The following is a 26,744-nucleotide window of genomic DNA, read 5'->3' as shown; positions in this document are numbered from 1 at the left end:
GGCAGCCACTTCTAACTAAGTTCACACACCTTAGTTCCTCCCTTGGAAGAGCTGTCACCTTCACTTTACAGAAAAGTTGAAATTTATCTGCAAAGATTAGTACAAAATTCACGACTGGCAGTTTGTGTCCAGTGTTTAAATACCTGCAGCAGATAGAGTGAGGGACCTGGAACTTGAGGTTGATGTGGAGCTCTTGGGAAGGTCCTTTGTGTCTTCATAAATGAGGAAGAGACATTTAGAAATCCCTCCCAGGCAGGTCCCTGCCTGCTGTGTGGTACCAGGGCCTTCCCCACCTCGTGATTATTTGGATTTTAACCCCAGGTGTGGGTTTGAGCAGCACTTCTCATTGTAATCCATCTGTCAAACATGAACAGTGCTGCTTGAGGAGCAGCAGCTCCAGGGAATCCCTGATCTCAATACTCTGCTTCCTCACAGCCCTGTGGCTTCCCACACCTAAATGTGTGGATGGAATCTGTATTTTTAAGAAGAAAAAAGTCATGTTCAGCTGATGAAAGGATTTACATCTGCAAGTATCCAATGTGTAATAGGAAGGTAATGGACTTCTCCCTATTGCAGGGAATAAGGTGGAACAAAGGAGATGCCAAGGATTGTTCCTGGAAGTGATTAATATTTTAATTTAGGTGATGAGCAGTGGAGAGGTGGAAGGTCCCCAGTGCCATGGAGGTGCTGTGTGGGGAACACACAGCTCCCACCACCTCTGTCTCCTTGGTCACTTCATAATATTTTGAATATTTTTTAACATTGCTGCCAAGTGCTCTTAAAGAATTCTTGGAAGCAGTACTGCCTTTTGCAGTGACTTACCTCAGGTGTTAATTTGTGTTTTTAATACAAATCTCAAAAACAGCCATGGAGAAGGTTTCAGTTGGGACTTGCAGTGATATTCCATCCTGTGGGGAATGCTCCATCTTATGGGAAATATTCCATCCTGTGGGGAATGCTCCATGTTATGGGAAATATTCCATCCTGTGGGGAATGCTCCATGTTATGGGAAATATTCCATCCTGTGGGGAATGCTCCATGTTATTGGAAATGTTCCATCCTGTGGGGAATGCTCCATGTTATGGGAAATATTCCATCCTGTGGGGAATGCTCCATGTTATGGGAAGTATTCCATCCTGTGGGGAATGCTCCATGTTATGGGAAGTATTCTATCCTGTGGGGAATGCTCCATGTTATGGGAAATATTCCATCCTGTGGGGAATGCTCCATGTTATGGGAAATGCTCCATGTTATGGGAAATTCTCCATTTTATGGAAAATGCTCCATGTTATAGGAAATGTTCCATCTTGTGGGAAATGCTCCATCTTATGGGAAATATTCCATCTTGTGGGAAATGCTCCATCTTATGGGAAGTATTCCATCCTGTGGGGAATGCTCCATGTTTTGGGAAATGCTCCATGTTATAGGAAATGCTCCATGTTATGGGAAATGCTCCATGTTTTGGGAAGTGCTCCATCTTATGGGAAATGCTCCATATTATAGGAAATGCTCCATCTTATGGGACATGCTCCATATTATAGGAAATGCTCCATCTTATGGGACATGCTCCATTTTGTGGGACATGCTCCATTTTGTGGGACATGCTCCATTTTGTGGGACACGCTCCTCACCCCGGTTATCTCCCGAACTTTGCCCACGCGCTGATAACGGAGGGTGCTGGCTCAGGAATCAAACCACCAGATGAAGCTGTGCCAGGAAGCCTCGGCCCACTGGCTGAGGCTCTGCTCCTGCCCAGGGCACTGCCCTGCCCGTGCTGTGGGACACGGCTGTGGGCGCTGCTCAGCGTTCCCCGGAGCGTTCCCGGCGCAGCCAGAGCTCGCCCAGGCGCCCTGATGTCTTTGCCAGAGTGGGAGAACCACTTAGTGCTGCCTCAGCCTCCACCCCAGCTGGAATCACCAAGGCTGTGTTTGTTAATCCCCCAAATTAGCATTGGAAGGGGCTGCCCAGGGAGGTTTGGAGTCTGGAGGTATCCAAGGAAGGCCTGGATGTGGCACTCAGTGCCCTGGGCTGGTGACGAGGTGACATTGGGCACAGTTGGACATCCTGGAGTGTTTTTCCAACCCAGGTAACTGAGTTTTTCAGGTGTGGCTACGTGTGCTGTTGTCCCTTCCTGTGAAGCTGGAGGAGGATGTGGTGCCTCAAGGTACAGACAGGTTGGTTTGAGCTCTTGGGGATTTAATTTCAGTCCCTTGAGTCCCCTTTCTCTCCAGCCCCCAGGCAGCCACTTCTAACTAAGTTCACACACCTTAGTTCCTCCCTTGGAAGAGCTGTCACCTTCACTTTACAGAAAAGTTGAAATTTATCTGCAAAGATTAGTACAAAATTCACGACTGGCAGTTTGTGTCCAGTGTTTAAATACCTGCAGCAGATAGAGTGAGGGACCTGGAACTTGAGGTTGATGTGGAGCTCTTGGGAAGGTCCTTTGTGTCTTCATAAATGAGGAAGAGACATTTGGAAATCCCTCCCAGGCAGGTCCCTGCCTGCTGTGTGGTACCAGGGCCTTCCCCACCTCGTGATTATTTGGATTTTAACCCCAGGTGTGGGTTTGAGCAGCACTTCTCATTGTAATCCATCTGTCAAACATGAACAGTGCTGCTTGAGGAGCAGCAGCTCCAGGGAATCCCTGATCTCAATACTCTGCTTCCTCACAGCCCAGTGGCTTCCCACACCTAAAATGTGTGGATGGAATCTGTATTTTTAAGAAGAAAAAAGTCATGTTCAGCTGATGAAAGGATTTACATCTGCAAGTATCCAATGTGTAATTGGAAGGTAATGGACTTCTCCCTATTGCAGGGAATAAGGTGGAACAAAGGAGATGCCAAGGATTGTTCCTGGAAGTGATTAATATTTTAATTTAGGTGATGAGCAGTGGAGAGGTGGAAGGTCCCCAGTGCCATGGAGGTGCTGTGTGGGGAACACACAGCTCCCACCACCTCTGTCTCCTTGGTCACTTCATAATATTTTGAATATTTTTTAACATTGCTGCCAAGTGCTCTTAAAGAATTCTTGGAAGCAGTACTGCCTTTTGCAGTGACTTACCTCAGGTGTTAATTTGTGTTTTTAATACAAATCTCAAAAACAGCCATGGAGAAGGTTTCAGTTGGGACTTGCAGTGAGGCAGTTTTGGTGCTCTACATTTACTGTGCATCCCTGGAAGGGCCAATGGCAGAGATCTCACCTGCCCACAGTTCCTTTGCTGCTCTGATGGCAACTGGAACACTTCAGAAAGGAATTTCCAGTTAGGAAGGTCTCCTTCACTCCTGGAGCTGTGAATCCTGCAGTTGGGAATGCTGTTCACTCTGAATTGGTTGGTGCTGTAAAATCAGTATGAGATGTTTTTGGGAAGATCCCCAAATTCTTCCAGCACTGGAGATGTGGATGAATTCCCAGCAAGTGGCCATTCCCAGACACCAGGTCAGGCTGGATAACAACAGCTTTGTCTGAGGGGGGGGATTAAGCCTGGGATTTGGGGGGGATAGAATCCAGTCCTGGATTTATCACCAAAAATGAATATTCAGCGAGTCCCTGATGGGCTGGTTAGGGCTGGTTTGCATAAATCAGATCTCCCTGTACCCTGCTAGGGACGTGTGACAACGACTGAGGCACACAGATGCATCCAGGAGGGGAATGTAGGTCAGCCCAGGAGCTGCTGTCTCACAGGACTGTCATCTGCTTCGTTAAGAATAGATTAATTGGGAGGGGACGATCTGTGTCCCCCTGTCCCGTGTCCTGCCTTACATCACCAGCTTTGGAATTCCTCTGGATTGCTGTGGCATTGGGGAAACTCAGCCTGGAAGGGCAGGTTTTTAAAGTATTGGGAAATGGGGGTTCAGGACAGAGCCAGGGGGTCACTAAGAGGGGCTGGTAGAGCTTGAGCAGCCTCTTGGAGAGGGACTACACTTGGGTTTAAGAATCTCTAACTTAGCAAATTTTGTGTTAAAAGCTGAAGTGCTTCCTTTGGATTTGGGGATTTTGGGAATCTACTGCATTCCTAAAAATAGATGCTGGAATTAAATAAATTTTTTTTTAAGATACACATGCTCATGCTAGCAAATGTCACTGGATAAGAGTATTTAACTTACCTTTACAGACAGTAATTCCTGTTCTTTATACTTGCTCTACAAAATACCAATTTTCAGGAAACTGCAGGTCCTGTGGATCCCCAGCTATTCCCGTGGGAGTTTCTCTGCTGCTGTGAATGTTACCCAGAAAAACAGTTTTGTGTAGCTGTTACTGCCATGGTGTGGATGGATGGAGGCTGCTGACTTTGGGATAAAGCAGGGAATGCTTCCCCAGGTTCAGGGGGAAAAGCAAAAGGTGCAGGGGCTGGTTTGGTGAGTGGGTGGAGAGAGAGCTTTTGGGGAAGGAGAGGCCTTTGGGTGATGGTCTGAGGATGGGAGGGTTGGCACCAGGGACTGGATGTATGGGAAAAACTGTTAACAGTGATCATTAATCAGTTGTGAGTGGTGGGATTAAAGCAATTAAATCACTTGACTCTGTTCCTGTGGTCCTGCCAAGCCCAGCTTGATCCAAACCAGGCTCCCAGACAGGAGCTGCACCTTCAGGGAGGAGTTTCTCCTACCCCCTTGTACAGCTTTCTTAGACCACTGGAATGGTTTGCCTTGGTGATCTTTTCCAATTCCATGATTCTGTTCTGTAGATGAGCTCAGTGCACATTTCCCAAGGTTTCAGCTGAGGTGTGTGTTGCTTTATTCATGTGAGGTATGTGCTGACTTTGTTCTGATGCAGCTTCAGGTGCTCTGTCAGTGCTGAGCTGTCACGACTTGAAACCTTGCAGAGCAGGACGAGTGAGTTCCTGCTGCAGCTCTGGTTTGCACACTCTGCACTGGCAAAAACTTCCTGCACAGAAGGTGAAACACCTGAATTCACTGAAAATTCACTGAATTTCTGCTTTGCTAACACGTACATCCATGGTTTACCCATACCTTGAGTTCTTTGTTACGCTCCTGGTCGTGGGATGTCAGAAATGATGGAACTGCAGGTGTGGAAGAGGAGAGCAAAGACAGCCAGGAGGCCATTCCAGTGTCACTGTGATGACTGATACTCTCTGGGTCGTTCCCAGGGCTGCTCCTGCCTCTCCCCACAGCTGTGGAAGCCCAGGGTCTGTCTCTGGGAGCCCTCCCTGCCTCTGTTCATTTCCTGGGGCCCCTTTGCTCCCTGTGCCGAGCTCTCCGCTCCCCCTCCAGCCACGGGCTGCGTGTCTGAACAAGTCAGGCAGGAACTCCCCATCCTGCCTTGGTGTCCTGAGTCACTGCAGCTTGGGAGGCTGTGAGGGAACTCCCCTGTCAGTTTGTACCACGAGCTTTGGAGTGCTTTGGAGAGCTTTTATCCTGGGTCTGAGTAGTGTGGGAGCAGCCTGTGCTAAGGAGGGCTGGGAACGTGCAGCGTGGCCCTGCAGACCTGAGCTGTGCTGCCCATGTGTGCTGGGGCCCTGCATTATTTCTAACCTGCCTTGCAGCTCTTTGTGTGGGCTTGTCTCAGGCCAGCAGAGCACTTGGCTTCTCTGATCCAGGTGTTCTGGGCTTGGAGATTCCTCTTGGGTCTCTGCTCTCTGTGGCTGGCTGGGTTAGACAGGCAGATAGTGCCAGGACACAGGGAGTGGCTTCCAGTGGGCAAAGGACAGGGATATTGGGAAGGAATCCAATATTCCCCTTGGGAAGGTCCTAGCACAGGTTTCCCCTGGATCCCTGGCAGTGTCCAAGGCCAGCTTGGACAGGGCTTTTGATGCCTGGAAATAAAACACAAACTTTTCCACCTGGGACAGTGGAGGGTGTCCCTGCCCACGGCACACAGTGGGACAATATGAGCTTTACTGTCCCTTCCACCCAAACCATTCTGGGGTTTGGTGAATGCTATTTTTTCTATTTCCTTGAAGAATTCCTGGCCACATGTAAGTGTAGGAAGGATCCATGCAGGAGTGGCTGCTCCCCCAGGGATGTGTGTGCTGGGATTCTGTGCACACACACAGCAGCAGGTGAGCTGTGTGTGCAGGGGCTCTCCCCTGGAGGAGGAGGAGCAGCTGCTGGCTTTACTGAGTTACTCTGCTGTTTACTCAGGGGATTAAGTGTGTTTGAGCTCCCAGCACAGGGTGTGTGCAGGGCTGTGGAGTTGGGGCATCCTCCTGCAAAAGCATGAGTAGAATTCATGCTACCTTCTGGGTTTAATCCAGGAGCACTCTGTGTCAGACCCAGAGCATCCACAGGCTTCTTGTTTTGGTTCCATCCCTGCTTTTTGTTTTTTTTGTTGGTGATCCAGCTGCCTTTCCCTCTTCCCACTGCCCTTCCCATGTACCTGACCATGCTGCATGTGATCAGAGCTGAACACAAGGAAGAGTTCAAATGCAGTGCAGTCCCTCACTCCTGATGAATAAATGTTTTGTTAGGAAGGGTAGCCATGGCCTGAAGTGTCAGTTCCTTAATCTGGAAGTTCCTGGTACTGTGTAAAAGAAGTCAGATGGTCCCAAGCTTTCAGGTTTCCTCATCACCATTGCTCTGATGATTTCATTGTCAGGGAGTGAATTTTGGGACTGCCTGGTGACCCCTAATGCTGTTTTATTGAAGCTTTCTCTTGAGAAAGAAGAGCTCCCAAAGCTCTGATGGTCAGAGGTGCTCCTGTTAGAGAAGTTTTGGGATTGGGGGAGGACAGTGGGGGTTCCATCACCCTTTGGAGCCCCATTCTGGCAGTTCCTCCCCTCTGCAGTTGGGTGCTGTGCTGGCTGCCAGAGGTGGCAAAGCCTGATTGCAGGAGGAATTGCCATGAGTGCCAAGGCTTGTCCCAGCCAGCCCAAAGCTTCCCACTCCCTCCCACATCAGCTGAGTTTGGCTCCCTGATAAAACTCAGGCTTTCCCTCAAGCCTTTGCCAAAGGATGAGCCCAGGAACAGCTTCAGGTTCTCTTTCCTGAATGCCCTTCTCAGAGAGCTGTGATTCTTCCAAGTGGCACTGGTTGGTGGAGGCCTGTTCCTTTCTTTTGTCCCATGGATGAGGCAAAGGAGACACCCCAAGGAGCTGGGAGGGGCTGCAGGAATTGAGGCTGAGCAGTGTAATCACAGAATGCATCAGGGATTGGTTTGGGTTGGAATGGACCTTAAAGCTCAGCTCCCTGCCATGCAGGGTCACCTTCCACTATCCCAGGTTGCTTCAAGGCCTGGGACACCTGGCCTGGAACACGTCCCTACACCTGCCCAACTCAAGCAAGGGCTTTAATAGCCACAGGAAAGTGTAAACCTTGTCCTTGCTGCCTCACTTTTTGGGAGCTCACTTTCCTTGAGTGAAGGAAGTGCCTGGGCAGGCAGAAGGAAACTGCTGCTGTTGCACTGAATTAACAACTCTCCCATTCACAAAGTGTGAAGGAACCAGACCCCAGGACTCACAGCAATCCCAGGAGCACAGGCTGTGCCATACCTGAAGTCAGTGTGGAACTGGGATCCCCCGGGTGTGCCTGGAGTTTACACAGGGCCCAGGAACCAGCCCCAAAATGCCTTCATTTAAGTAACAAAAATGCAATAAAGAGAACTGACAACAGTAGCTATTATTAAGCCTGGGAGCTTTTAAAATTGCCAAATTAACTTGGGGGTGGAAAGCTTTGTCTGGTCTTTCTAAATTCAGCAGTTTCATGGTGGGGTCCCTGAGTCTAGAGAGAGATGGATTAACCTCAGTGCAGAGTCCCAGAGTCCTTGGGTTTGGAAAAGACCCCCAAGAGCATGGAGCCCAATGCCCACCTTGTCCCCAGCCCAGGGCACTGAGTGCCACATCCAGGCCTTCCTTGGACACCTGCAGGGATGTCCTTCCAGCCCCTTCCAAGGCTGACCACTCTTTCCAGGAAGAACTTCCTCCTGATGTCCTCCAAGCCCTCCCAGTACCAAACTTTCCAAAGAAGTCAAGTGCAGATCTCTGAACTCTTTGAAATGCAGCTCTTGCAAAGAGCCTTTAGTGCTTCAGTGTGTCATTTACTCAGAGCAGCAGCCATTAACCTTGGTTATCAGTTAAGATAATTATTAATTATTTCGTAAGAAAGCTTCAGCAGTAAATCCACTTTCTCTTTCCAAGGAAAGCCCAGCACAAGCGCATCAGGTAAGAGCTGAGAGTTCTGCTTTTAATTAAGCTCTTAATGATCTCACTTACTACTTAAGTCTTTCAAAACATTTCTCCTGTGAGGGATTCAGAGCTGCACAGTGTGGATGAACACCATCCCAAACATAAATCTTTAGTGCCAGCACTGCTTTGCAGAGGTTTTCTGGGAACTGTTTTCTGCCTCCTTCACCCTTCAGCACAGAACAAGGTCTCAGTTTTTCCAGGTGTTGTCCCCAGCACTGGGACTTTGCTGGGACAATGATTTCACGTGGTGTGAGAGGTTTTGGAAGCACAAGCTTAGACAAGAGAGTTTATTTTGGAGGGGCAATAGCAAACCCCAGGCCTGGGATGCTGGCATTGCTGGATTCCAGCTCTGGATACCTGTGGAGGAACACATGGACTACACAAAAATACACAGCTGGCAGGAAAAGCCTTGACTCCTCACCTTATTAAAACATAAAACCCAGACAAAAGCTGAACTCTCTTTTGGTGCTACAGTGACTTCATTTATAGCTGACAAGTTTACAGACTGGATAATCCAACAATGATCTCCATCCCCATCCCTGGCAGTGCCCAAGGCCAGGTTGGATGGGGCTTGGAGCACCCTGGCATAGTGAAGGTGTCCCTGCCTGTGGCAGGGGGTGGCACTGAATGGGCTTTAAAGTTCCAACCCAAAGCATTCCATGATTTTACAGTCAGCTGAGGCTCTTGGAGAAGGTGCTGTGGCTCTGGCTGAGGACTTCACCTTGCTCAGGGTGACCCAGCACTGGGAGGAGCACAGCTGGGCACGGCCATCCAGGCACCTCCTGCTGCTCCTCAGGAGATGGGTGTGTGCCCTGAGTTCTGCCACGGGAGCTCAGGTATTGAGAGCTGTTCCTTGAGTCACACTTAAAAATCCTGGCTGTTGTCAGAGCCTGTGGCACAAAGCTGGGCAGCTGGAACACACAAGATTTGAATTAGAGTCAGTGAGGCTGGAAAAGGGCTCTCAGACCATCCCCAGCACTGCTCCATGTCCCCTGGTGCCACATCCACAGGGCTTTTAAATCCCTCCAGGGATGGGGAGTCCACCCCTGCCCTGGGCAGCTGTGCCAGGCATGGAGAGCCTTTTCCATGGAGAAATTCCTGCTGATGTCCACCCTGAGCCTGCCCTGGCCCAGCCTGAGGCCATTTCCCTTTGTCCTGTCCCTGTTCCCTGGGAGCAGAGCCCGACCCCCCCTGGCTGTCCCCTCCTGTCAGGGAGTTGTGCAGAGCCACAAGGTCCCCCCTGAGCCTCCTTTTCTCCAGGCTGAGCCCCTTCCCAGCTCCCTCAGCCTCTCCTGGGGCTCCATTCCCTTCCCAGCTCCGTTCCCTGACGGACCTGAGGATGAATTTTGCACATTTGCTTTTCTTCCCGAGCTGAGCACACCAGGGGTGGTGCTGCTGCAGCGTGTGCACAGCAATTATTAATGAATTACACACAAAATGCAGCTGGTTCTGCACTGCTCTTGGCCTGTGCTGGGTGGGGTGTGCTGAGCTGGGGTGGTGTAAGGTGTGCCTGTAGGATGGGATGGGGTGTGCCTGCAAGGTGGGACGGGATGTGGCTGTAGGGTGGGATGTCCCTGCAGGGTGGGATGTCCCTGCGGGGTGGGATGGCCCTATGGGATGGAATGGGATGTCCCTACAGGATGGAATGGGATGTCCCTACAGGATGGAATGGGATGTCCCTACAGGATGGAATGGGATGTCCCTACAGGATGGAATGGGATGTCCCTACAGGATGGAATGGGATGTCCCTACAGGATGGAATGGGATGTCCCTACAGGATGGAATGGGATGTCCCTACAGGATGGAATGGGATGTCCCTACAGGATGGAATGGGATGTCCCTACAGGATGGAATGGGATGTCCCTACAGGATGGAATGGGATGTCCCTACAGGATGGAATGGGATGTCCCTACAGGATGGAATGGGATGTCCCTACAGGATGGAATGGGATGTCCCTACAGGATGGAATGGGATGTCCCTACAGGATGGAATGGGATGTCCCTACAGGATGGAATGGGATGTCCCTACAGGATGGAATGGGATGTCCCTACAGGATGGAATGGGATGTCCCTACAGGATGGAATGGGATGTCCCTACAGGATGGAATGGGATGTCCCTACAGGATGGAATGGGATGTCCCTACAGGATGGAATGGGATGTCCCTACAGGATGGAATGGGATGTCCCTACAGGATGGAATGGGATGTCCCTACAGGATGGAATGGGATGTCCCTACAGGATGGAATGGGATGTCCCTACAGGATGGAATGGGATGTCCCTATAGGGCGGGATGTCCCTGCAGGATGGGATGTCCCTGCAGGGTGGGATGTCTCTGTGGGATGGAAGGGGATGTCTCTGCAGGGTGGGATGTGCCTGCAGAGTGGGATATCCCTGCAATGTGGGATGGCCCTGTAGGGTGGGATGTCCCTGTGGGATGGAATGGGATGTCCCTGCAGGGTGGGATGTCCCTGCTGTGTGGGATGGCCCTGTGGGATGGAATGGGATGTCCCTGCAGGGTGGGATGTCCCTGCAGGGTGGGATGTCCCTGTGGGATGGAATGGGATGTCCCTATAGGGTGGGATGTCCCTGCTGTGTCGGATGTCCCTGCCGTGTGGGATGTCCCTGTGGGATGGAATGGGATGTCCCTACAGGATGGGATGTCCCTGCCGTGTGGGATGTCCCTACAGGATGGGATGTCCCTGCCGTGTGGGATGTCCCTGTGGGATGGAATGGGATGTCCCTGCCGTGTGGGATGTCCCTGTGGGATGGAATGGGATGTCCCTGCTGTGTGGGATGTCCCTGTGGGATGCCTGTCAAGCTCCAGCTCCCAGCCGTGCCCTCCTCCTGCCCTACATTCTGCTTCCTCCCGCCCAGCGTCCTCCCCGTGCTCAATGGGGGCTTTGTTTGGATGGAATGCAAACAAAACTCGGGCTGTGTGAAAAGGGCCAGCTCATCATTTGTACCTCTGCACTGGACTGGAAAATAATGTTTTCTCCCTCCCTCTCAAACCGGTGGCTGTGGGTCTGTCACTTGTCCAGAACAGTCACTTTGTGATTTAGTGGCAAGGAGGGGATCTTGGCAGGGGCTTGGGAAGGTGTAAAGTGATATGGAAATGATTATGGACTTAAAGCTGTTCTGCTGATGCAGCTCCTGGCTCTTCATTAACATCTTATATCTGAGAGAGCTGGAAGCACAAATCCCTTGAGCCAGTAGTTGTGTGTCCCCCAGGACATTCAAGGTTTGAGCCTGCACAGCTACAGGGGGGTTGTGGGCAGCATTCCCTGTGGCTGTGGGATGGAGGGGCCTGACTTCAGTGCTCAGTGTGAGCTGGCAGCCCCTGGAGCTGCTCCTGGGCCGTGGTTGCCATGGCTGGCAGAGCAGACTCTGTTTGTCTGAGGTTTTTTTGTGTGAGTGTTTGCACTGACATGGCATCCACTGCTGGTGCTCCCTAAAGCCTTGGTGCCCCAGGCCAGGAACCAGAAACTCTGTCAATGCTTCTGTCCTTTCTAAGGCTGAGTTCAGGTTTGTCACACCTGGGCCCATGGAATCATTGAGTCCCAAACTGGTTTGGGCTGAAAGGGACTCAGAGCCCACCCAGTGCCACCCCTGCCATGGCAGAGACACTGCCACTGTCCCAGGTGCTCCCAGCCCCAATGTCCAGCCTGGCCTTGGGCACTGCCAGGGATGCAGGGGCAGCCCCAGCTGTGCCAGGGCCTGCCCACCCTGCCAGGGAACAATTCCCAATTCCCAATCTCCCATCCAGCCCTGCCCTCTGGCACTGGGAGCCATTCCCTGGCTCCTGTCCCTCCATCCTTGTCCCCAGTCCCTCTGCAGCTCTCCTGGAGCCCCTCCAGGCCCTACCAGGGGCTCTGAGCTCTCCCTGGATCCTTCTCCTCTCCAGGTGAGCCCCCCCAGCTCTGCCAGCCTGGCTCCAGCCCTGGAGCAGCTCTGGGGTCTCCTCTGGGCTCTCCCAGCAGCTCCAGGGCCTCGTGCTGTTGGAATCCCCAGGGCTGGGGCAGCTCTGCAGGTGGGCTCTCACCTGGGCACAGGGACAGAATCCCCCCTTTCCTGCTGCCCACACTGGGGGATCAGCCCAGGGCACGGGGGGTTTGGGGCTCTCATGTCCAGCTCTCACCCACCAACACCCCCAGGCTGCTCTCAGCAACAGGTGGAGGTGTGGGATGGGAAGGAGATGCAGAAGTGAGCTGGGACCCGTGAGGATCTGCCTGTTGTGAGCTGTGCTGAAGGGTAGCAAACATTTCCATATCTTAATTGGAACATCTGCAGTTTATAAGGTTTTCTTTCCTAAGCCTGGCCATGTTCTTCCAGGTTTTCCTGTGAATTCCAGCTTGTCCTGCTGAAGGTGATAAATATCTTACCCACACTTAATGAGGGAGTAATTTCATGCTCATCTTTAATTCATGAGCTCTTTCATTATCCCCCTGTGATGACGAGATGTCTGTTCTTCAGCCAGTCAGGTTTTCTACCCATTGCACTCTTCAGCTCTTTCCTGAAGTGAATTTTCCTGGAAACATCCCCATATCTGTTTTCTGGGAAGCCTTTGTGTTTCTGCTGTTTATTGTCAACAGCCTGACTGGACAGGCACTACAGCCACGCAGGAGTCTCCTTTTGCCAGTGTGTTGGAAGTCCTGTGGAAGTGTTTCCAGGGAAATACATTGCTATTTATAACAACCTTTCTGCTCTGAAGGCTGAACTGGTATTATATTGGAATGGGAGCTGAGAATAACATGGGATTAGAGATTTATTTTATCCCCAAATACTGGAGTTGGCTAAATCCCTCACAGTGCAGAGAAGAGTTAATTTCCTTGGCTGGGTTAATAATTTACTTTATCTTAACACATAAAAAGTGGCTCTCAAACACTCTGCTGCATCTGGGCACAGCCCAGAGGTAACTGTCACCATATAAAATATTTCATTTACATGTTTGATGTTCATTTGTTCGGTTGTGTTGCTGGGGACACGACATGGCATCAAACAACTCCCTGAAATGCTGAAAAAAACCCCACAGGACTGGGTGGATGTGGGGCAGGTTTGTATCTTGGCAATCAATCACTGAGCAGGTTTATATTTCCAGTCACGTTTGTGTGATAGTTCCTACACTGATTCATCAATGTAACCTAATGTCAGGGATGCAGCAGTGCTGGGGCTGACAGGAGAACAAAGGAGCACTGACCTGACATGGGTGGGACATCCCAGGCTGCCCATCCTGGGATTAATGCACAGCCTTGGCCTCAAGTCACTGCAGGCCTTTAAATCCCACAATCCCAGAATTTCTCAGGTCAGAAAAGCTCTCCAGGATCATCAAGTGCCAGCTGTGACAGATCCCCACCTTGTCCCCAGCCCAGGGCACTCAGTGCCACGTCCAGGTGACACCTGCAGGGATGTCCTTCCATGCCCAGCTCAGAACTGGGAATTTCTGGGCTGGGTCGTGTCCAGCTCTCAGCCCAAAAAATTCTGTGTGCTGGGTGTTGGCTAAAAGGAGTTCAAGGCAGAGCTGCCATGCAAACTTCTTATGTAATAATGCATTTCATAAATTCTGTTTAATCTTGCTTGGTATAAAGTGACCTTGTAGATTTGGGAGGGAAGTTTGGGATTGCAGCTGCTGCCTTTTAAAAAGTCTAAATATAAGCAGGTTTTTGGAAAGCATGAGGAATGATCAGTGGTGTTCTCTGATTGGATTTGAAAGCCAGGATGGTGGCATCTAATTAGTGTCAGAGCAGTTGGAGGGGATGGTTTGGAGTGTTCCTGCTGCTCTGGTGTAGCTCTGCTGTAATTCTTGTGGGCAGCTTTGGGAAGGGAAGGTTGGACCTGGGACAGCTCTGGGTTCTCCTGCCAGGAGAGACCTGGAGAGGCTGAGGGAGCTGGGAAGGGAATGGAGCCCCAGGAGAGGCTGAGGGAGCTGGGAAGGGGCTCAGCCTGGAGAAAAGGAGGCTCAGGGGGGACCTTGTGGCTCTGCACAACTCCCTGACAGGAGGGGACAGCCAGGGGGGGTCGGGCTCTGCTGCCAGGGAACAGGGACAGGACAAGGGGAAATGGCCTCAGGCTGGGCCAGGCCAGGCTCAGGGTGGACACCAGCAGGAATTTCCCCATGGAAAGGGTGCTCAGGCCTTGGCAGGGAGGTTTGGAGTGCCCATCCCTGGAGGGGTTTAACAGTGTGTGGATGTGGCAGTTGAGATTTTCTTTATTGGTACTGAAAGTAAAAACCTTTCTCAATGGTCTGTGCTTGGCTGAGCTCTCAGAGTCTTGGTGGCACTTCTGCCAAGGCCTGGCTTTGGCTGTCCCATACCCAAGGCTGAGGCAGGGATGGGTCTGGACAAGGAGACTGAGCTCTGATAATTCTCCTTTTCTTGCTGGTTAAAGCTTTGAGTGCCTTGAAGCATTCTGCATCCCTGTGGAAGCTCAGGAATGTGCAGTGAGGCTGCCAGAGCTCCAGGAGCCTTTGGACAACACTCTCAGGCACAGGGGGGATTGTTGGGGTGTCCTGGCAGGGCCAGGAGTTGGACTGGAGGGGGATTTTTGAAGGACTTTTGAATAAGTCAGAGACAGCACTTCTGAGTTTCTAGATTATGTTTTTTATTGTTCTTATTTTTTTACATAGACAGGAAGGGTGAGATTGGCTTGCATTGTTACAGCAGGGTTCAGAAGGTCTCAAAACCCTTAGTTACAAGACTTTTTAAGGAGCTATGGACTAATAAAACACTGCTAATAAGGATATTTCTGATTTTGACCTAATCTTTAAATATTTCATCTTATGAACTCAAGCTTCAGTGTAAGCTTTCTTAGCTAATTATGTTATGACACACAACCTTCCAGTACTGCATTCTGAACTCCTTATTTGCTTTGGTAGCTACTTTATTGTTTTATATCTTAAACTAAAGCTCTAAACTTTCTGAGACACTGTGTGTCTCTGCTTTGAATTATAAATCTACGTTCTCCCTTTCAGCACTGAAGTTTGGAAGCCTTTTGCAAGGTCTCAGATCAAATCCTGTGTTTAATTCTAAGCTTTGGCTTACAGGCCCAGAGTTCTGAGAGTTGCCTGCAGTGGATGATCCCTGTGGCTCCTTCCTGCTCAGGGTGTTCCAGAGCAGACCCCTGAGGCCATGGCTGTGCTGATGTCCCAATCTCCCTTCCCATTTCTGTGTCCCTGGACATCCCTGGTTTACCTGGCAGCTCAATAAAAGAAGAAAAAAGCAGCTGATCAGTCTCAGCTATTCAGAGTTGATGTGAAATTGATTTTTTTTTAAAATAACGAAACACTAATTACTTATTTATGTGGTTTTTTTTTATTTTAGGGATAGACTTCAAGATTAAAACTGTTGAATTGCAAGGAAAGAAGATCAAGCTACAGATCTGGTGAGTAACACTGAGCTTCCTTCAGCAGCAGGTGTTCCTGGGGAGGGTTTGCTCTTGCTGGATTCCCTTCAGGGATGCAGGTTTGCAGTTGTGTTCTGTGTTTCCACAGGGGTAACTCCACTCCATGTTTGTGTCTGGAGCAGTAGCAGTGCTTGTAACCACTGGGCCTGGCTGCTGGCAAACCTCCTGTTGGGTGGGAGAACATCCTCACAGCCTGTGATTTAGTGGGAAGTGGTTTAAAACTGGAATTTTTAAATGAGGAGTTGCCTCCAGCCTGTGACTATAAATTGACTCGTAGCCTTGCTTTGTGTCAGCAAGAAAATGCAATCCAGGGCTGCACTGGGCTGGAATTTTCCATGCTCAGCTGTAGAGAGGTTCTGAGCTGGCTGGAACACAGCTGCTCTGTGGGGATGTCTGACAAGAGGCAAAGCCTCAGCTCCTTCCTTTGAGCTTCTGTGCTTTGAACCAGAGGCTTTTTACCAGGTCAGGTCAGGAGAGCTGGTGGCTTTTCCTGGCCCGTGGGGCTGGCTGGGCTCCTGCTCACTCTGCATTCTGCAGCTCCACTCAAGGGCTCTGAGCTGGGATTTGTCCCTTGTGTCCCACTCAACAACTCCATGGCTTTATAACCTTGGTGTCTGTAGGTGCAGGGGGGTGGGTTCCAGTTTGGGGGGACACTGATCTTTCCAGTCATCCCATGATAATTATGAGTGATTATCCTTCCTAACCAGGCATCTGGAGCCTTCCTGTCAGCAGCACCCTGAGGAAGTGTTAGAGCTGCCAGTAGGTTTGGATGGGATCTTGGGAATTGGGAATTGTTCCCTGGCAGGGTGGGCAGGCCCTGGCACAGCTGGGGCTGCCCCTGCATCCCTGGCAGTGCCCAAGGCCAGGCTGGACACTGGGACACCCTGGGACAGTGGAAGTGTCCCTGCCATGACAGGATGAGCTTTAAGGTCCTTTCCAACCCAAACCATTCCATAACTCTATGATTAAACTTAGAAAAATGAGGATATTTAATGCAGGTATAAAGAGCAAGATGTAATGAAGCTGTACAGATTGTGAGGTTTAGTGCCTTGGGGAAGTGGACTTGGGTGAGCTGAGATTTATACAGTGGCAACTTTTAAATGTCACAAAATTGGGAAGTTGTGGCCTGAATGTGCTGCTTGTTTCTGCTGGGTTCAAATTGCACATTCGAAATGAAACTTGGAAAGCAGAAAATGAAACTCCTACAGAAAAAAAAATAAATAAAATAAAATCTCAGTGTTGTGTTTCCAACTTTTCCTGTAGCAGGAGTTTGCCCAGCAGTGGCTCAGTGTCTTGTGGAGGAGTTTTGTGCAGTGCATCTCTACTTCCCCACTGCTTCCTGCCTTTGAACTCACTCCACACATGCAGGAGCTCTGCAACATTCCCAGAACAATGCAAGGCAGCAGCTGAGTGAGCAGGGGATGGATTTAGGGGAACATTTCTCTGGATCTGCAGTTGGTTCTATTAAACTTTAGGAGATTCCCATGGGCCACCTCTGGAGCTTGTGCAAGTCCCTCTGGCTGGCCCTGTCCTTCAGGTGTGCCACCACACCACTCCACACAGCAGGACAGCTCCTTACCTCTTCCTGGCTGTGGAAAAGGACCCTCTGACAGTCTTACATCCTTGCCCTGACCTCTGAAATTATATTTAGGACTAAAGCAGGAACACAAAGGTCAGGCTGAATTCAAACCTGCCTGAGGGGTGAGAAGTAACTCAATACTCAGTAGCTGTTAAGGTTGGGTGCTGCTCTGGAAGGAGCAGACTGGGTTAGAGTTCTCCTGCTGCTCCAAATGGAAATGTGCCTGTGAGGAGCAGGGTGGGACACAGCCCTGGACTGGCCTTCCAAAGAAATGAGCTTTCAGGAGAGCCAGTGTGTGTCAGATTCTGGGTGGAAGCAATCCAGGAGCTGAGCATCTCCTTGTCCAGCTTCTCTTTGGGAGAACTGCTGCTGGGACAGTCACTAGTGATGGGCCTGCTCCAGCAGCTGGGAGAAGGGAATTCTCCCAAATACACATTTGGGGAGTGGAAACACTTCCAAAGGCTGGGAGCTGGAGGGGTTTACAGTGCTGAATGGCTGGAAGAATATTCACAATGTCATGGTGCAGAGAAGGAATGAAGGAGCAGAGTGAGAGATCCAGGAGAAGATGCTGCTGGCTTTGCTGAAGACTTCAGAGGGACAGGGAGCTAAAAATTTGGTGTGATATCACACATTCAGGAATCAGGTGGAGTTGCTTTGAAATGGAAACCAAAAGGCTTTTGGCATCCTCAAGTTCCCAGAACTCATTAACACAATGGAGCCACTGAGAAATGAAGTGGGGTTTTCCTGATGGCGTGGGCAGGAAGTGAGTGTGGCACAGGACACGGGTTTGATCAGCACTGCCTGGGGAGAAAGGGACTTTTTTAGGGAGAACAACTGGAAAAATGAGGGTTCTTCATGATGTCAGAGCACGTCTTGAAAATCCTGGATATCCTGAACAGGTAGGGAGGGTCTGATAGAACTTGCTGCCTTTTTCCAACACCAGAACATCAGTTCTGGCCTGAGGCTGGAAAGTGGCATGTGGAAAACACCAGGAAACAAAGTTTTGCTGGGAAACTCCTCATGGGATGTAGGGATAGCTGCAGGTGTCCATGGACAGGTTCACAAGGGATTTCACAAGAGCCTGGTCAGGTTTGGACTCTCAAAACTAGAGGGGATCCCTGGTTCCAGAATTCCTTAAGCACTGGGAAATGGAAGCTGGAAAAGCTCTGGGCTGCTCAGGTGCAGCTCTGAGGTGTCAGGAGGCACCAAAAGCAGAGCTGGGTTTGGTATCCAGGCAAAGCACAGGCTCAAAAGAATGTAACTAGCAGCTAAAAATGTAATTTTTTCTTTTTTTCCTACTTAGCTGCTCCTCCAACTCTCCTACCTTTAATGACATTTGTGTGTCAGCCTGTTTTCCTGCAGTCTTCCTGACTGATTCCAAATTTGAGGAGCAGCTTTATGCTTTACTGTGTAGCTCCTAGCTTTGTGGAGGACAATAAAATAACATTTTTCTCTCAGTGCATCTCTACTGGCAGCACATTTACATGGCCAAAGGAGTGTCCTCAGGATCTTGGAGAAAAGGGGACTCAGGGGTGAACTTATCACCCTCTACACCGAGCTCTTGGGGCTGGGTTGGACTCAAGGGCTTGGAGGTCTCTTCCAACCCAGTGATTCTGTGATTTTTTTCCTGGCTGAGTATTACTCAGAAAAGCTGAAATTTCCCAGTCATGAAGTACCTGACAGAGCACAGAACCCCAGGATTACTGAGGTGTGAAAATCCCTCCATGGCCATGGAGTCCAGGCTGTGCCAAATCCCCACTTTGTCACCAGCCCAGGGCACTCAGTGCCACATCCAGGATGTGCCCACACCCTGGGCAGCTCCTTCCAAGGCCTGAGCACCCTTTCCATGGATCCAGCCTGCCCAGATCCCATCCAGGGGCTGACTGAGGGTGCCCTCAATGCCCTCCCAGCCCATCCATGAAGGTGTTGAGCAGGTCTAACCCAGCCCTGAGCCCCCTGGTGCCCCTTCCCACCTGGATGTCCCTCCATGGCCAGGTTTATGCAGCCAGGAGAGCTGAGCCAGGGACACTTTTCCCTTTGGGAGGGGAAATCCTCAGCCTGGTGTTCCCCAGTCCCTCCAGTGCAACACTGGGCTGCACAGTTCTGCAAATGTAACAACACTGGGACAGCAATAAAATTCTTGGGATTATTTTGCTAAGAATTACATGGTTTAATATGTTGAAGAGCTTCATTTTGAGGCACGTGGGCTGGCAGGATGCTCACAAATCATCGGATCTAATCTCTTCTTGCTGCAGCCATGTAAATCTTTCATCAATAAATCATAATACATTTTAAGGTTTCTTTAGTCTCTGCCAGGTCAGCTGGAAAGCTGTCCCAGAAATTCCTTTCTCTCCAGGTTAAACCTCTAACATGATACAGCTTATGCATATTTTAATGTTGGCATGAGAATAATTCAGATAGATTTTTCACTTTCCTTAGAGCATCTCCTTTCCCCAGTCCCACAGGACAGCCTCCTTTGTCTTCACAAAGCTGAACATCCAAGCTCCCACCCTTTCCTGCCATGTTTCATTCTCCTTGGCCCTTTCAATAATCCTTGCCCACATTCATGGGAGCTGGGAGAGCGAGCCACTTTGTGCCTACACCCAAAGCTTTGGAGCCTGCTGCCACATCCCAGAGGTTTGAACAGAGGGCTGGGGAGCCAGGGCAGCAAACATCCCCTGTGTGCTCCCAGTGCCTGCTGCAGTTTGCCCAGGGTGGATCCAGCACCCAGAGAGCCATAACTCATTTCCTGTTTGCCTCAGCCAGCTCTAATCTCCAGCCATTAGGAGTTATCTCTGAATAATGAATGGAGAATCCATTAACCAGGGGAAAGGGCAGCTATGGCATTTCTTTTTAAAAAAATAAATAAATAAAAAGGGAAACACTTCAGGTTTTTCTCTTCTTCCCTCCCCAGCTTTCTTCCCTTCCATTAGCTGAGCTCCAGTTGCCAGAGAAAACAGTGGAGGAGTTAACCAGGCTAGCCAGCTGTAGGATGTGACAAGCAGTGAGTAGCAGCCAAGTTGTGTGAAACCACTCAGAATTGTTCCTGTGACAGCTGCTGGCCTGTGGCAGCAGGGAGGAATCACAGATCCCAAAAATCTGCTGGGCTTGGTCAGGTTTTTCCAGCACTGTCCTGCTTGGTAGGAGCCAGTGGGAGGGAGTGACCTGGGAGAAGGTGCTGGCAGGTGGGTACAGAACGTGGGGAGAGAGAAAATAATGATGGTGTGAGTGGAGATCTGTGGAGATGCCTTGCAGGAGATTGTCCTGAGTGAAGGAAAGGATCCCTCTCTCTCTGGGATGTGCTAGCAAAGCCATCAATTAAAGGATTAAACTCCTCCATGAATTAATTCATGGAATCCCAGAATGGTTTGGGTGGGAAGGGACCTTAAAGCCCATCCCATTCCCACCCCTGCCATGGCAGGGACACTGCCACTGTCCCAGGGTGTCCCAGTGTCCAGCCTGGCCTTGGGCACTGCCAGGGATCCAGGGGCAGCCCCAGCTGTGCCAGGGCCTGCCCTCCCTGCCAGGGAAGAGTTAACAGCTGGGACAAGGAGAGAGACTCTGGGGCTTGTGTGGAAGATAAGCCAGAAAAGGTGAAGCTGTAAAGCTTAAATCCAGTCAAGGAGTTGATTTAAACTAATAAAAAATTCCAGCTGCTCTCAGCCAGCTGGAGAAATGTCACTGGAAAAAAGTCCTGTGAAATTGAGTGCAGCCAAATGCCAGGTCCTGGAGTTCAGTGTGGGAGCAGTGTGCTCCTTGTGAGGGCAGGGAGTGGGGTGAGCAACCAGGAATGCCTGGAGATGTCCCAGTGTGGGGCTGGTGAGGCTCCAGCTGAGTGTCCTGGGTGTTCCTGGGGACATGGGCACTGGGAACAGTCCCAGGCAGCGGGAGCTGGGCTGTACCTGAGCCCTTTGGCCAGTCACAGCAGGCTGGGGAAGGTTCCAGCAGCACAGCAGACATTTTCAGGAACATTTCGTGGGTGTTTTGTGGAGCTGGGGGTGGACTCAGTGACCTCCTGGGGCCGCAGGAAGAGATCCAGGCCTGGCAGGGCATCCCTGGGTTCGGGACCTGGCTGTCCCCTCTGCTTTTTGCCCTTGTCCTGGTGCCACCAGCTCCAGGAGCAGCTGGACATCAGTGCCTGAGGGTGCTGGGCTGTGAGCCAGGAGCTGGGGGTCAGGGAGACACTGGGCCTTTCTGGAGGGGTTATGGAGTGTGTCACCTTGCTTTAGACTAGTTTAAATTTGGGAACACCTTGAAATGGAATGGGTGGAAAGGGACCTTAAAGTTCATCCAGTGCCATGGCAGGGACACTGCCACTGTGCCAGGGTGTCCCAGTGTCCAACCTGGTGTGGGGCACTGCCAGGGATGCAGGGGCAGCCCCAGCTGTGCCAGGGCCTGCCCACCCTGCCAGGGAACAATTCCCAATTCCCAATCTCCCATCCAGCCCTGCCCTCTGGCAGTGGGAGCCATTCCCTGGCTCCTGTCCCTCCATCCTTGTCCCCAGTCCCTCTGCAGCTCTCCTGGAGCCCCTTCAGGCCCTGCCAGGGGCTCTGAGCTCTCCCTGGATCCTTCTCCTCTCCAGGTGAGCCCCCCCAGCTCTGCCAGCCTGGCTCCAGCCCTGGAGCAGCTCCGGGGTCTCCTCCAGCAGCTCCGTGTCCTCCTGACACGGACAGCGTCACTGAAAACTGCAAGCCTCCAATCTGAATCACATCACTTCCAATTAATTCTCAATTAATTCTCAGAGCAAGTTGAAGCTTTGGAAGGCTGACCTGAGAACAGAATTGCTCTCAGGGTTAGGTGGGGGTCCCAGGGGGTGTTGGGTTCTTGCTCTTGTGGGCCCACCCTGCTTCCCTCAGAGCTGTCTGCGGCACGTGCTGTTACATAGAAATAAAACATTATTTAAAAATAACTTATTTCAATTAAACTAATAAGTTCTCGTTAAAAAAATTAGAAAAATAAAAATTAATTTACATTACAATCTGTCTTTATTAAAAAATCAACTCACACCTGTAAAAAAAAGAAAATTTTACTCATATAAAGCACTCACTTCCCAGAGTGCAAAAACTACCTAAAACTACCTTAAAAATTAATTAATTAATGTAAACGACCTGAAAAAAATCAATTAGCATGCAGTGAAATTATATTTAAACTATATAAATAAAAATGTAACATATTAAAAATATGTGAATTAAAATTTAAAACAATTTATTAAAACTATGTTAATAAAAAATTTCAAAATTGTATTACAACTGTGTAAATGAAAATTTAAAAAAAAGATATTAAAACTGTAAGTAAAAATTTTTTAGATTATATTACAACTGTGTAAATGAAAATTTTAAAAAATATATGAAAACTGTAAATGAAAATTTTAAAAAATACCTGAAACCTGTAAATGAAAATTTTAAAAATTATATTACAGCTGTGTAAATGAAAATTTAAAAAAATATATGAAAACTAAATAAAAATTTAAAAAATTATATTGCAACTATATAAATGAAAATTTAAAAAAATATATTAAAACTGTAAATAAAAATTTTTAAAATTATATTCCAACTATATAAATGAAAATGAAAAAAATATGTTAAAACTGTAAATAAAAGTTTTTAAAATTATATTACAACTGTGTAAATGAAAAATTTTAAAAAATACATGAAAACTGTAAATAAAAATTTTTAAAATTATATTGCAACTATATAAATGAAAATGAAAAAAATATATTAAATTTAAATAAAAATACAAAAATATATTAAAATACCTAAACAATTTTATACATTTTAATTAAAACCACGTACACAAAACTTCTAAAACCACATTTTTTCAATGTAAAAAATTTAAAATTAATTAAAAAAACCACACAAACCTATTTAGAACTAGAACAATTCTGGGTAATCTATTTAAGAAACCAGAACAGTTGTGGGCAAAGCCAGGCGAGCGCGCGGCCGTGACGCGCTGCGCTGTCTCGGCAGGGACACGGCGGGCCAGGAGCGCTTCCACACCATCACCACCTCCTACTACCGAGGGGCCATGGGCATCATGCTGGTCTACGACATCACCAACGCCAAGAGCTTCGAGAACATCAGCAAGTGGCTCAGGAACATCGACGAGGTGAGTGCCGGGGGTCCCCAGAGCTCGGCTCTGCCGGGGGTCGCTGGTTTTTGGATTCCTTTTCGTGCCGCTGTCCAGGGTTGAAGGCACTCAAGAAGATGGGTCACGTTCAGGTGTTGAGTGTTTCTTACAGCCTCACAGCTGTGGGTTCTGCGCTAGCAAGGCACAAGATGGCCAGCTGGCTCTTGGTGCAAGGTTTTTGAAGGTTAAATTATCCAATTAGGAAATGACACCTAAATTATTTTCACTTTTAACCCAATAATTCATCCCTCAAACTCCGCAGGGTGGGCTTTTCTGTCCAATTACAAAATACCACCCAAACCCGTGAAGAAGAAGGACCAGCCTCTGCCCCAAAACCTCCATCTTGCCCCATATATATTTCTATATTCTAGAACCCCAAACTCTGAGTTTCCCACCCTGTGCTGTCACCCACTTCTAACCAACTCCACACCCACAATCCCAATGCTCTCAATCAATTCTGGAAGCCTTCTCCAGCTCACATGCAGTGTTCTCCTGGGGTCCAGAGCCTGTCAGCACAGAAATCTGAAATTCCCAGCAGCCAAAACTCAACAAGGGGGGCTGGACACTAAACAGGATGCTGTGGTGTCCTGAAACACCCACTGTGTGCATGAGCAAAGTGTGTGCTTGTGCTGGAGGAGGCTGGGCAGTGAGGAGCTCGCTGGGAGCAGCTTTGGGAGCAGCTCAGAGCACACGGGGAGGGCACAGGGGCAGCACAGCCAGGAGGGGCTGCAGAGTAGCTACACTGTGTGTTACTACTCACAGCAGCTGTTCCTCAGTGTCTGGGTTTGAAAGGTGTGTGCTAAGGGAGGCATGATGATGATGATGATGATGATGATGATGATGATGATGATGATGATGATGATGATGATGATGATGATGATGATGATGATGATGATGATGATGATGATGATGATGATGATGATGATGATGATGATGATGATGATGATGATTCAGGCTGGTCTGCAGGCAGAGCTGGGGATTCCGTCCTCACAAGAGATTAGCAGATTCCTGCTTTTCAGTCCTACACTCCTTGTCCCCTCCTTAGTGAACATCCTTTCAGGTCAGGGTGAGAAGCAAAAAGGATCCAAGCAGGTACTGGACTTCGTGCCCATCCTTAGACATCACCTAGGTGCCCTAATTCTGTGTTGGCTCATTGTTTTTAGGGGTTTTCCTGGAAAACGGGAAGATTTGGAGCAATGCATTTCTCATCTGCATACGAGCTCTGATGTCACTCCCATTCTCCTGGTACTGCAGGGTCCCAGTGTCCCAGCACCAGGGGGACAATGGCTAATCACCAACCATTAACAGGCAATTAAAGAAGAACTCTTAACGATGAAGCTAACTTAACAGCAACCGGTCCAACCGGTTTTAACCCTGCAACCTTAAACAAAAATAGATAACTTTTTATTCATAACAAGAATGCCATGCGAAAAGGTGCCAAAGGCTTCAGCAAAGCCCAGGCAGATGCATCCACAGCCTTTCCCTCCTCCTTTGAGGTCACAGAAGGAGATCAGGGTGGTCAAGCAGGACCTGTCACAAAGCCAGACTGGCTGGACCTGATCTCCTGCTTGTCCTGCACGAGCTGTGTGACCACAGCCCAGGTGATCTGCTCCAGCTCCTGGAGTTCTGCATCCTCCTTCAGTACTTCTGGAACCTGGTGTTATAGGTAAAAATTCCATCAAGCCAATTTAGTAATTAATAAAAAATAGAATTTATTTCACGACTGATGTACAGTCTCGATAGCTAACAATCAAAGGGACAGCCCCGACCCCGGGATAGGAGCTGGGTGAACACTGACTGCAATTCCCTCTGTTCACTTAGGCTGTGGGTAGAGTCAGTTTTTATACTGTTTTTCCTGCCCCAGGCAGAGTCTCTTTTCTTCTTTTCAGGGCTTCACATATTTATGTTGTTGGTTTTTTTTTTTTTCCTCTGGGTTGAGTTGAACAAAACTGTGTCTGGGTTTCTTTTCTTCTTTTCAGGGCTTCACACATTTATGTTGTTTTTTTTTTTTCTCTGGGTTGAGTTGAACAAAACTGTGTCTGGGTTTCTTTTCTTCTTTTCAGGGTTTCACACATTTATGTTGTTTTTATTTTTTTTTTCTCTCTGGGTTGAGTTGAACAAAGCTGTGCCTGGGAAGTGATGGGTGCCAATCATGAGTTACTGGAACCTGGCATTGAGATGCGAGCTCCTGATGGCTCTGGCCATCTCGATTAGGCACTCACTCATCGAGCACTCACTGTTGAACCATCCCTGAGAAAAGGCTCATTCCTCGCTGGTCTATTAGCTGCTAATTAGATGTCTCTCTCTGCTGCCTGCTGTGGTTTCGCAATTTTGTGAAGCAACCTCTCCGTTTTTGCCTGGCGTGCTTAAAACTTTTAAGATTTCTTACAAACATAACATAGTCCCCATATATTTCACATGAGCACAAATTATTCCAAAATATATATAACATCCTTATCCCTGCCAGGCTCACAGTGCATCCTCCTGCCCCACACCCTGCAGGAAACACGGACCCTTCCCCTCCCTGCTCCTTTGGAGACCCTGCCCACTCTCTGCTTGTGTTTCTGGTTCCATTCTCTCCCTCATTTCTCTCTTTGGGTCCTGCCCCCTGTTTTCCTCCCCACTCCCTCTTTGTCCCCTGGTTTATCTCTCACATTGTGCAGTGACAAAGCAAGGAGGGAAAAACCTTTAACCAGTGCTAAGAAGTCGTTAGAGGCTGGGGTTAATTAACAGCTTGTTCCTCTGCCGCTGCAGTGAGTGAAGCTCCATTGTGGGCAGCTGTAAATGTCCCCAGATTGCAGGTGCAGATAATGGCCTGGCCACACCCGAGTGGAGCAGATATTTTGGGTGTGAAGGGGAGATGTGTGACCCTGTAACCCTGTCCCTGTGTCCTTCCAGCACGCCAACGAGGATGTGGAGAGGATGCTGTTAGGAAACAAGTGTGACATGGAAGATAAAAGAGTTGTCCCTAAAGCAAAAGGTGAACAGGTGAGTATCACACAAAAACTTCTTTATCCAAGTCAGCCAATACTGCCAAGACTTCTGCCTGCTCCGGGGGGTTGGGATGCCCCAGAGGGGTGTGCCAGGGATTGAATGCAGGAGCTGATGGATGTGAGTCCTGGGAATGTTTGCTCAGAAACTGCCGTGAATGGGGTGAGCTCAGCTGCAGTTTCTGCTTCCTTTGATAACTCAGCATTCCCAGACGTCCCTGAAGTTCCTCACAGTGTCACAGTGTGTGGTGTCTGTCCTCTTAGGCCCAGACACAGCCTGGGGATTATTTAGTTGATTTAAATGTTCTGAACTGTGAAGTTCTGAATCTTCTCAGCTACCTCACCTGGCTGGTGCTGCTGGTGCCCACTGGGGCTGAGGGAGTCACAGAATTAGAGAATCCCTGAGGCTGGGAAAGAGCTCCCAGAGTGTGAAGGGGCCCAGAGCTGCCCCCAGCACTGGAGGTGCCCCAGCAGTGCCAGCACAGGGGACGGGCACTGCCCTGGCCCTGCTGCCACCC

At 49.3% G+C, this 26,744-nt stretch overlaps 1 protein-coding gene across 1 annotated transcript in view; it reads left to right on the top strand.

Annotated features, from left to right (window-relative positions):
- RAB10 (RAB10, member RAS oncogene family) overlaps positions 1 to 26,744 on the top strand; it is a 48,107-nt gene that overhangs the window by 15,975 nt on the left and 5,388 nt on the right. The window contains exons 2-4 of the mRNA XM_041405607.1: positions 15,450 to 15,510; positions 23,077 to 23,215; positions 26,135 to 26,224. Coding sequence (XP_041261541.1) covers positions 15,450 to 15,510; positions 23,077 to 23,215; positions 26,135 to 26,224 — 290 coding nt within the window. The remainder of the gene's footprint in view (positions 1 to 15,449; positions 15,511 to 23,076; positions 23,216 to 26,134; positions 26,225 to 26,744) is intronic.

This window comes from Onychostruthus taczanowskii, unplaced genomic scaffold (assembly GCF_017590055.1).
Source record: "Onychostruthus taczanowskii isolate IOZ18803 unplaced genomic scaffold, ASM1759005v1 scaffold238, whole genome shotgun sequence".
Lineage (NCBI taxonomy): Eukaryota > Metazoa > Chordata > Aves > Passeriformes > Passeridae > Onychostruthus > Onychostruthus taczanowskii.
This window is presented reverse-complemented; position numbering and strand designations above follow the sequence as displayed.